We start from the raw sequence: 12,655 nt of genomic DNA, 5'->3' as shown, positions 1-12,655 counted from the left end.
CAGGATGTGCACAATTCGTCTGAAATATGCATGTAGCCGCCGGACTATATTGATTTATCAACATATATTAGTTTAGAAAAATACTGTTCTTACTTAGCTTTATAAATTTATATATCAACCGTTAAATAATGAGAACGAGTTTAGATTCCTTTGATAAAACACAGCAAGGTCATTTTTAATAAATCTAACTGTACATTTCATCATTCTTAGTTCTTTATGTACACTTTATCAACTAAATGGTGTTTTTTTTTGTAATTTCAGATATCCCAAACGAGGACGAACTCAAAGCAAACATAAATAAAACTTCAGATAATATACTTTTTGCTGATGTTATTTTTTTTAAAGTTTACCCACTGCCGGAATGCATTTTAGTTGCAAATGTATGTATGAAATACTTATATATAGTTTTAACTCAGTAGTCAGCACTTCTCTGTTCTGCATGTTCTGTGCTGACATGTATTGGTCATTTTGTATAAATGAACTGTTCACAAAACGTTTGAACTTTTGAAATACTAAGGCTTTTCTACCTCAGGAATAGATTACCTTAGCTGTTTTTGGAAAAACCTTAAAGTAGTTTGGTTCTCAATGCTCTTCAACTTCGTACTTTATTTGACCTTTTTAACTTTTTGGATCGAGCGTCACTGATGCGTTTTTTGTAGACGAAACGCGCGTCTAGCGTATATACAAAATTGAATTCTGGTATCAATGATTAGTTTATTTACGCGCTTTGATTAGATATAACTCCTATAAGAAAATTTAGTTTTCTTTACAGCTAATGACTTCAAACAGAATGTTAACTCATAATCTTCTTTTTTTTCTTTAAAATAAGACATCCTTAAACTGATAATTCTCATTTTTCGAGACTTAATTAGTTATAAAGTGTAATATCCCTGTAGCCTTTTTTTTTAATATTAAAATTGATTCTTTTTTAATTTAACATATAAAATGGTTTTGTTTTTGATGCTCTAAAACATTTTGTTTATTACTGTGCTTATCTAGTAACCTTTGTGGTATCACAATAGAAATAGCTAAAACAGTTTACCAAGTTGCAGTTAGATTTCTTCAAAAACTAACTGATCAACAGCTAAAATATTTTAACAGATAGCTCAAGTGGGTATCAATTTGTCGTATAGCCGTTAACCAAACATGAAGAACATTACCAAATTATCCACGTATGGCCTTCAAAAACGAGCAAAACCCATACCGCACAATTTTATTTGAGATCTTATATTACAGAAATGTTATCGTTTGATGGACATTTTCATTAACTAACATTACAAAATATCAAAATAAACGTAATTTCTCATTAATAGAGAATTTAAGCCGTAACATACGTTTTGATTCCAACCTTTTATCGTGATTCCATTTGATCTTTAAGCTCAATATTTAAGTTTTTGTGTTCTTCAGTGTTTACTTCTGTTAGCTTTGAAACTTTACACATATTTGCATTCAGACTACATCACCGCTTCATATCTAGAAGGGAAAAAGGTGTAAAAAGATGTGTTATTTTAAATGTTGATTTATTTGTTTTGTTAGCAAGAGAAGCTTAACACGAATGTGACAGTAGAAGAAGAAGCAAAAAAGGGACATTTTTATAAAATACATCTGGTATGCGAGATACACAGCAACACATGTATGGATAGTGTAGCAGTTTTGTGTACAATCGGAAGCGATGAGATGGTCGTTCATAACGAAAGCTTTTCAACCTGTCCGGGTATTTCAAGTTCTTATTGTTATACACACACGACAGAATATACCATGCAAATACTATTATAAGTCAAAAGAGAAAACAAGCAAAAGACTAAACAAGGATGTTTTTGAAATGTTTCTTGCTCAACTGTTGACAGTGATCGCGTTGTTCGTGACAATTCATATACATTTATTTTCGGAGAAAGTTACAAAATGAAATTGATTAATTGTTTTAGCTACACGTCATGCGAAGAATAGTTTATAATTGATCCAGACGATAACAAATAAAAGATAAAAAAAAAACAAGAATGTGTCCCAAGTACACGGATGCCCCATCCACATTATCATTTTCTATGTTCAGTGGACCGTGAAAATGGGGGTAAAAACTCTTATTTGACATTAAAATTAGAAAGATCATCTCATAAGAAACATGTATACTAAGTTTCAAATTGATGGGACTTCAACTTCATCAAAACCTACCCAACAAAAATTTTAACCTGAAGCGGGACGAACGGAAAAACGGACGCACAGACTAGAAAACATAATGCCCATAAATGGGGCATACAAATACAATAGATTGATTCTGCAAGGTACGAGTTGACAGGGATGACGCGCGGGAAATTTGGACTGTTATTGTACAATTAAAGTGTGTTGGGACAAAGATATTGCCGGGCGTGAGACCTTCCCGAGGGTAGTTAGGAGGATTATGTAAAGTGTTAATAGCATGACATTATCCCTATACGAAAATTTAGATTTAACGTCCATATTACGACCAAATACTCTGCTGTGTATTTACACATTCCTCATAGCCAAACGAATGCCTTATTAGAGCTAGGGTTTTACTGCCGGGACAGGAGTAAAGAAATTACCAAATCTTTACACAATATCCAACCTTTATACTTTTATAAACGATGAAAAGAAAAACGATATTGCCAGAAACTCAATTCTTTTCAAATAAAATATATATACGAGACAAATTGGTAAAGTATAAAACGACAACTATCTAACCACACTTAAAAAAATATGTATTTAGATTTTAACATAAAATCGTAATACGTAGACATGTCTGTATCTGCTGCTTTATAAGCGCAGCCTTAGAAACTGTTTGTACCAGTGTTATAACTATAACTTTTTTAAGGCTTAAATAATCACGAACGACATGAAAACATACATAATAAATGAAAAATAAAAGAGAATGGGATACAGAAACCTTGTGCACAGTAAATCAAAAACCTACAAATGAAGTTGACAAGATCTCAACCAATCTAGTATACATTGTTAGAACACCAGCACGTATTATAACTTATATTTTGAGAATTGTTTTCAACTGGAAGAATTTTGTATATGTATATGGAATCAAATGTTTTCCTCTCTCATATATAAATAAATACATTCTAGGAAAGTCCGTTTGGAATTGTTTAATTTTTTTTCGCTTTCTTAATATCAAGTATTGCATTAAAGATGATATTTAATTTGAAAAGCTTCCTTATGATTTTCCAAGGTGAAGATATTTCTTTAATTTAATTGAGGGCACTTTACCTACAATCATTGTATTCTATTTAATTGCAGATATAAATGACTCGTTGTGTTATGATAAAAACTCGTTAGACCACAAGATTTTGTTCGTATTTATATTTTCCGGTCTACTTCTGTGTGCAACCTTCCTCACATTATATGTGCTAATATGGAAGAAGAGGCAATGTTCCAGTCAAACAACATTTTCACGTATAGAAGGTAATGATGTGCAAAAATATGGCCAGTTCAGATTCAAAATTATACAAATATTTATTACATAGATGACCATGGTGTCTGTGGCTAATCATGTTTTTTTTTGTTTTTTTTTTTATAAATGAATGCATCCCTTCCGTACCATTTCGGGAGAAGTGAATTAATGGTCAATAATGGTATCGATAGCATTTGCTTTTATATTTTATACGATACAAAGTATTGAATATGTGAATTCTTAAATGTTAAAGTATACATGGTTTTATTTATAACTGTATACGTTTGTCACTTTTGATTTAAACGAATCCAAACTTAATATATTTGAAAATTTAGAAATCTCCATTAAAATATTTTTTATATATGATCTATTATTCTGATTGCTGATTCATTTAAACACGATTTAAATGTAAAACGGGAATATCAATAATATTAATTAGGTTTTTATATATTTGTTCTTTTTCTAAAAAAAGTTCATCGGAAGGTACCAAGACCTTGTTGATAAATATTCCGTATCAACTTCTCAAATAATACACGATGGTCTTGATGTATAGGTTCTATTATTATTATTACTTTTACTGTTGAATGGTTTCATGTGATATCCGTTTCACGTGGCTCGGTACTTATACATCTCGTCAATGTGTTTGTATTGACTTTCATTTTTTTGTGGTTTGTTTTGTATTTGCGACTTTTTGTATTTCTTTTGTTCTTATGGCGTGACTCTGTACTTTAAAAGATCCCGTCAATATGATATTGTTCTATTATATGTCATTATGATATATTTCTATTATGAATTACAATATACGTTGAACCACAAACGTCAAAATCATTCAATCGCGTAGTGGAATGAACTATTTTCGGATTCTTATAAATTCTATATATAACTTTTGGACTAGTTTAATTCTCGGTCTATTTCTTAAATTTATTCTTACATACTTTTGATTTTTTAACCCTGTATGCTAACATTCCCATGAAAATTTTAAAATTGTTTGTACGCACATTGAACGACAAATTTATGTGACGTATAACATTTTCTGACATCAGACACTCAAATCAATAAATGTGTTCGTAGATAGTAGATGTTTTTGTGTTCTGTTAAATTGTTCCTTTTAAAATTGTTAAACGATGATGACTGATGTACCCATATTTTGACTATTTTATTTATTGTGTCTGTTTCTTTAACGCATCAATGTAAAAATATCGGAAATTGATGGGACTGTCATTAAAGTGAGAGGGTTAGCGCTATAGAACCAGGTTTAATCCACCATTTTCTACATTTGAAAATGCCTGTACCAAGTCAGGAATATGACAGTTCTTGTCCATTCGTTTTTGATGCGTTTTGTTATTTGATTTTGCCATGTGATTATGGACTATCCCAATTGATCTTCCTCTAAGTTCAGTATTTTTGTGATTTTACTTTTTAGTAACATTATCAATATGTTTGCCAATATCAACAACATTTACAATATATAAATAAAAAGATCAAATCTCAGTGTTGAAGTTTAGAAAGTTTTTGAAATAAGTATATTTAAAGGATCGATAAGATTACTGGGATCGTATCTTAATTTACAGGCTCGATATGTGCCATCACCATAAAAATAAGAATGTGTTATACCATTTGTAATTATTTTTTAACAAGTAAAGCCAACTTAAAAACCAGATATTTGTATCTTTGAATAAATGCTCATTAAGTGATGTTCTTATTGGTTGGTCGTTTCGGAACACAAAAGCAAAAATTGTTTTTCTCATAGTACATGTATAACTAAAAGAACATTAAAACGAAAAATTATATGAATATTTTGTTCAATGTTCTTTTCTTAATTCAATATTCTTTTGTATGTATTTTCAATTTGAAAACAAAAGAAGATATCGGAATGTTGCCGATTAGACAAATCTTTACTAGAAACGTAACAACTACAGGTCATCAATTGATTTACATTGATCATTTGTTGATACTGCTCCTGCTGTTGATATTGTTTTATGTAAGCGTTCACGTATTACAAATAATGAATCGCGTTTATTCTTCGGATTTCTTTAACAATAATGCTGATATATTTTCTACAAACACTGTATCGATTCAACTGCAGGTGAATGGTTTGTACTTATGAATAACACCATGTACGAGCCTAGTTAGTCCGTAATGCTTAGTTGAATTGAATAATATTGATGACATTGATGTAGTTACTTTCTGTTATCTCAATGTTATGAAATTTTGAATTCACTTAAACTCGAAGTATTGCATTGCTCTTTGAAATCGTTTATGACTAAAATACACAAGGTGCACGTCTGGAGTTTTAAATTATAAGCCTTGTATCTTTGATGGGTTCTCCCATATTTAGTTTTGATTTTATAACAATTTACAATCTTATGTAGACAGTGGCGCACATTCAACAAGGTCAACGAATTGTTGCATCAGGATTTGGAAGATAGTAGATAATGATTATGGTGAAGAATCTGAACTAAATCCACTTCTAGGAAGTTATTCAGGTATAGTTTGAACAATATATATAGGTATCTTTTGGACAATTGTACAATCCTAATTGATCTTTAACCGAATGTACCGTTGCAATGCTGACACATTTACGTATACACCACATCTTTTTAATTGATATACACATCTCGATTAAGTGCTGTCTCAATGAAGTGTTGACTATACATCTCATACGATACTACATTTATTGTAGCATTTATTTGTATTACATTTATTGATGTTGACAGCTCGATAGAATAATAGAATTTAAGCATTATGATGACATATATCAAGTGAGTTATTTGTAAGAAAATTATCATTTCAAGTCAATATCACTTCAGTTTTAATGATGATAAAATAAGATTACAGCAGTTGAAAAAAATACTTGAAAGAAGATTTTTAGTTGGAAATGACACGCTTGTTACTAACACAATTTATAGATTAAATCATTTCAAATGTAAAACAATTCAAAAGAAAAATTAGGTGCACTGATTTACACTATAACAATGGAGGAAAATAAATCTGACTAACGTCAACCTTTGACTACATATTACTATATATTAAGGGGACTTTTCAATCGATCAACCTTTACCTTATCTTATATTGCGTGCTTTGGGTCGCAATATACTGTAAAAAAACCCTTACATTTGACTACCATAGTGTATGACCACCCTTTTATCTCTGCTTTCTAACAAATCTATCTTACGTTGTGTGGCAAAGATGTGCATATTAATGGAGACAGCATCTGCCATATATTCATTTTTTATTCGTAGATGTGGTGTTAACATGACATTTATTTACTAAAAGATAGAACAAAAAGTGGTGTGTGAAAATATCATAAATATAGATTAGTAAAACTGATCAATTTTATACGAAAGTTGAATTTTTATAACAACAGGATAGAAAACAAGCAATTAAGATTTTATAGTAACATATTATTAATTTGTTTTCATTTGATAAGATTATTTTGTGTTTAGATACGACTCACGATGATCGATGTTACAATACTAGTGCAGAGAATCAGATAAAAGGTAATATGATACGAGTATAACGTCAAAGTAACAGCACTAATTGGAAATATGCTTAAGAGTTTTGTCTGGTCACAATATCATTTCAAATGTGCGAATGTATTAATTTCTTATCAGAGTACTAGTTCTAATGGCAAGTTATACAACTAAACCGACATCTTTAAAAAAAAATAAAAAAACGTTGAGACGGCTTTTCGTGTATTGCATATAGTTATTTTATACTACTTTTAATCACAATTTGCAAGAATTGTCTCGACAATTGACTGCTATATACAAAGATAAAAGGACACTCAGTACGGGCAATACTGCTGAGAAATGGGAAATTGATAATTGGAAAGTGAAATTAGTCCAGTTTATCATAGATTTTCGTTTGAAGTCGTCCATCTGTGTCAATATTGAGAAAAAAATCTATATTTAATGAATTTCCAATAATAAATTGGTGTTGTTGTAATGGCAAAATTAGAGAGTGTAATTAAGACACCAATTCCTAAAAAAGCAAACAACCATTGAGTTTTGCATATAAATTAAAGACTTTATTTTTGAACTTGAAAATAAAATTAAGTTGAGTTATTATAATTTAATTATGTAGGAAAATAATTTTTCAACTCTGGCTTTGAGATTTGAAAATGCAATCTTCCTGCTGTGGGTTGGTGCAACATTCCACGGAATACCTGATATAAATGTCGAAATTTAAGTAGTAACTTCACCATTAACGAAGTCAGAGTAAAAATCTTAGCCTGTTTCCGTGAAGAAATTATGTGTCGAGTTAAGCTACAATTAATGCAAAATTAAGAGGAAATCATAACTTTTGTTTTCTTGTCTTATGCATGTTCCTTCATTTCAACAAAGGTGTGTTTAGCATTATACGTAAGTACATAAGACACAATGTTTTGTTTCATTTATTTCAACTTCACTATAAACATAATATAACATGTAAAAAAATATATGTATTATTTTGGGTGGTTTTGGCTCTTCTTTTAATATTTTAGTGAAAAATTACCACAAATTTTGAGTGCATTTCAAGTTTGTGATTGCTGTGGTACACATAAACTGACTTATTTTTTAACTTGTGTACAAAATACATTGCAAAGTTAATAAAAAAACGTAAATATTCTTTTTAATATTTTAGCGCCCGGGTTGATAAAGAATATCGAATAAAGAACAACAAATTAAACCGAACACTTACTTTACTAGAACGTCCGTTTCTATTCGTATATCGTGTTTAAACCCCTTGAGTTTATTTTATTGATAAAAAACTATTATTTATAAAAAAGAATATCAAGATTTATGTTATAGGCTAATTTTGAGAACTACAAAAACAGTACGATTTCTGGTAGAAGTCTCAAAACGATTTCCTACATCTTAATTTAACTCGATTTAACCATGATTATCTTTTTCTATGCAATCGAATATTCACATTTGTATTACTTTTGGCTTATAAAATTTGAATATCGAATCAAACAGTTGGTTCGATTTTTTAAAATGAATACTCCACTAGCCGCCACCTTTATTTAGATGAAAGAAACGTTACTTTTAAAGGAAAGGAAGAAAATCAAAAACCGCCGTTACATTTGAGAAATGAAGTAATGGAATAATAGTTATTAGATATAAACTTTATGTCAACATTTGCTTTGGTTTTTTTTGTACAAAACCAACTTAAATGCTGAAAAAGACGTTTCTGTCCATATCAATTACGCAGCTTTGCGTTTAGAGAGATGTTGGCTAAATGTCAATAACAACTTGTTGTTGTTATTGGTTTTGGAAGGCGGCTTACTTATGTAGTAATTGCGCCTTAGATTCATATAACATAATTTAAGATATTATGTATATAATTATACTTTCAGTCTTTAATTTATTTTTAGTATTACGTTTTGGCGAGTAATCTTATGAAACTTTGACAAACATGGTTGCTGAATTACTAGAAAATATATATATGTTGAAAGACAAAAAAAAAACAATAAAAAAAAAAAAACACATATCAGAAGGTACATGTACTATGTACTATGAAAATGAAAAAAAAATCAAGAGCAAATGATAGTCCCTAATGAAATGTACATTATTAATTGATAGGTGTCATAAAATTTATATGGTTGTTCACCTTTGTGTCGTCTGTGATATACTTATATACATGTATGTAAAAAAAAAGTATATTTAGAAACCGGTAACAAGACATGTGCTAGTTATATGTTACCAATGTAAGGACGTCTCCCTCGATTTGTGTAGCAAATAAAGAATCCTTAAGAAAGGATTGATTGTAGTTTTTCCTTTTCCATAATGGTAAGTTGCATCAATTTTTTCCAAATAAATTGCCAAAGACATACTGGTATTTTGTGATTCCTCATTCCCTGACAAGAAAAAAAAACACTTCTGTCATTGAACGAGAAATCATCCCTACCTATGCCCTTAATCGCCTATTTAGATTTATATATATATATACAGTGTATAATATATAAATGGAGCAAAAATAGAAAAATATGAAAAAATTTAATACCAGTATATTATTTAAACAATGACATTGTTTGATTTTATTTTTAGTACAGAGAATGCCAGCGAAACATAAGTGCTGGGATGTGCATATATATAATTATACAATAATCTGTGTATGTTTGTCTAACTGACATCCTCTAGTACAAATTTTAGAATTTATCATTTTATTATCATAGAAAAGGATTCAATTCTAAGACTTGTTTCTATTCTAATAATGTATGAGCGTAGTGATTGTGTTTGTTTATTTTTCTTAATTTCTATCAATAAGAGTATGACTATAGTTGTCAGTTTATGAAAATCTGAGAGGACATATTGTATTTTTGTTTAAGCTTTAAAGACTTTTAACATATAACGTTACATAATTAAGATAAATGTTGGTGGCACTTTCATATAAAAAAAAGGCCTGTAACAAATGTTTCTATTGTTAATTATCTGAGCATAGTGCGATGTGTTTGTTGTTTTCATATCTTTAAAAAAAAAAATATGACTGTAATTGTCCATTGTAGAGAATCTTAATGTGATGTTGTATTTTCCCTTAACATGTACTGTTAACTTATCTAGTATAATAATCTTCAATAGATCAGAATGATTAAATTGAATGTCGATACTTGTTAAATTTAAATGCGTGCATTTCATGGTCAATTAGTACTGGTGTTTGAAAGGTGAATGATTTACTGTTGTATGACACAGGTAGAAAAAGTCTGTTTGATTACGCTCAAAGGACTGACACAAAGGTGAAGTGTGCATTGCACTTGTGACTTGCTTACTTCATAAAGGTGCATTCAAAACACACCATACTGGCAATATATATAGAAGACAATGCATCTATCTCCCAAATGTCATAATTCTTTTTTGTATTCATGCATCAAAAATAAAAAAAATATCAGTGATTTTTTTTATGATAGAATTACCAAAACAAAAATCCGTTTTCATGCATTTCAAAAGTTATATTGAAATCATTTTAGTACAATCGTACAAACGAAGAGAAAACAAATCAAAATTTTCGTTTTTTTTTCTTATTGGGCTAATCGAATATAGTTAACTAGACTCATATTCTACACCTAATGCTTAAAAGAGGCGCTTAGTTTAAACTTCTTTTTTTTCTGAATTATAGCAAAATGGATTAGACAAAAGTAAATCAAACAGTTTATAAACTACTAAATAATTCAAAATTTGGTGACTATTTTGCATGCATCTATCCCATCAAACTAGATATAAAGGATACAACAGATAGAGTTGACTTGACTTACATCTAGAAATTGACAATGAGGGTCGGTTGAAAACAAAACTTTACGACAAAAGAGATGATTTCAGCTTTCAAATTGTACACTTTCCATTTCTATGTAGCAACATTCCAGCAGCACATGCATACGGTGCATTTATCTCCCAATTGATACGATATGCCAGTGCTTGTATTTCCTATCATGATTTTCTTGATAGAGGGTTGCTACTCACAAGGAAGCTATTAAACCAAGAGTTCCAAATGGTGAAGTTGAAATCATCCCTTCATAATTTTTACGGACGCCATCATGAGTTGGTTGACCGTTGTGGAATAACCGTTTCTTAGATGATATCGCATATGTTCCTTACGTCGTAACTACAATCCCCTTCCTTCCATGAATATGACCTACCGAATTAGACTACATACCGGATTTGTTATAACATGAGCAACACGAAGGGTGCTACATGAGGAGCATGATCTGCTTACCCTTCCGAAGATCACCCCAGTTTTTAGTGGGCTTCGAGTTGCTTATCCTTTAGTTTTCTATGTTGTGGCATGTGTACTGTTGTTTGTCTGTTGTCTTTTTCATTAGCAGCATGGCGTTGTCGTTTATTTTCGATTTATGAGTTTGACTGTCCCTCTGGTATCTTTTGCCCCTCTTTTATAGAATATAATACTAGCTATTATAGGTAAACCAAAAAGGAGAGAGAGAGAGAGAGAGAGAGAGAGAGAGAGAGAGAGAGAGAGAGAGAGAGAGAGAGAGAGAGAGAGAGAGAGAGAACCTTTGAGTCATATTATTCTGTGATGATGACGTGAGAGTTGATGATGATGTTGATAACGATGATGATCCGTGCCAGTACCAATAACGCTTTATGAAGGCATAAGAAATCTGTTTGAAATTTTGATGAAATTTTGAACACGTTTGAATATATATATATTTTGTTGGTTCAAAAGTTCCAAATGTCCACAATTTAATAGCTCTGTATCTAAAACAAAGTTTTCGGAAATCCAGTTAGGATTATTGAAAAAGGTTTTTCTACATAAAGTGTGTTTTGGACAAACAAAGACGTAAGAACGGACATCATCAATATCTGACCTACAATGACAAGAACGATCATTTATAATATTAGCTCGAAAATTATCATTGTTTACGAATGAAGCGGAGCATGTCGATTGCGTTATGATAGTATTCAATTTGGTCTGGCCGCAAAAATAAAACGTTATTAAAAGAGGCGTTGACAGCGACGTTCAGGCAGAATAGGGAAATGAAGGCAGATGAATCGTGTTGATAGCGTGTCAGGACTTTTGCATATTTTGAACCATCGCTATTACCAATGTTATTTCAACTGATCGGGCATAAGGACAGGCTATTTGAAGATGTGTGTGATAAGGATAATTACTGTTATAATTATAACTGATTTCTAATCACCTATCAGTGTCATCAAAGGAATTTACAAAAGAATGACTGGACACTTCAAGATGAGTTTATTCTAAAACACCTATCTATAGATGGACTGGTTTATTATGAGCGAACCGGTTAAACTCCGCCCAGTCAAGTGAAATAAATTGAGTAATACATCTCTGTGCGAAGGCCAGTCTTAATTTTATTTGTAAGATTTTAGTTTAAAGCAACTAAACATTCACGATGTATTTGTTTTTCAGTTTAATTCAGAAGAAATACCGACATAGCTAGAAAATACAATTAATTATATAATTAATAAAACAATCCTGTATCAATAGTCTTGTAGTTGTTATGAAATACATGAAAAACCATAATTTCAAATCTTGAACTACATTTTGCATATCAATTTTTAGAAATTTACCTGTGACGTCACTTTTGTGGCGTCGATCTAGTCGTGTGATAGACAATGCGTGATTCTATTGTGCTGTGCTGCCCTACGTTGTTTTACGTGTTTGTTTTTATTCTGTGGTTAGTCAGCACTTCGGTTTTGACATGAATATCAATTATATGGTCATTTCTTTAATAAATAAACTGTTTGCAAAAGTATAAATTATTCCAATTACTAAGGATTGCCT

General features: G+C 30.6%; 1 protein-coding gene across 1 annotated transcript in view; it reads left to right on the top strand.

The window, feature by feature from the left end:
• Window positions 1-267: 267 nt before the first annotated feature.
• The window catches only part of LOC139522317 (uncharacterized), a gene marked incomplete in the record, with an annotated part of 23,295 nt that continues 10,907 nt past the window's right edge, over window positions 268-12,655 (top strand). The window contains 5 exon segments of the mRNA XM_071315857.1: window positions 268-380; window positions 1,537-1,714; window positions 3,259-3,423; window positions 5,785-5,898; window positions 6,859-6,912. Of these exon segments, the coding sequence (XP_071171958.1) occupies window positions 1,636-1,714; window positions 3,259-3,423; window positions 5,785-5,898; window positions 6,859-6,912 (412 nt within the window).

Source organism: Mytilus edulis, chromosome 5 (assembly GCF_963676685.1).
Source record: "Mytilus edulis chromosome 5, xbMytEdul2.2, whole genome shotgun sequence".
Classification (NCBI taxonomy): Eukaryota; Metazoa; Mollusca; class Bivalvia; order Mytilida; family Mytilidae; genus Mytilus; species Mytilus edulis.
This window is presented reverse-complemented; position numbering and strand designations above follow the sequence as displayed.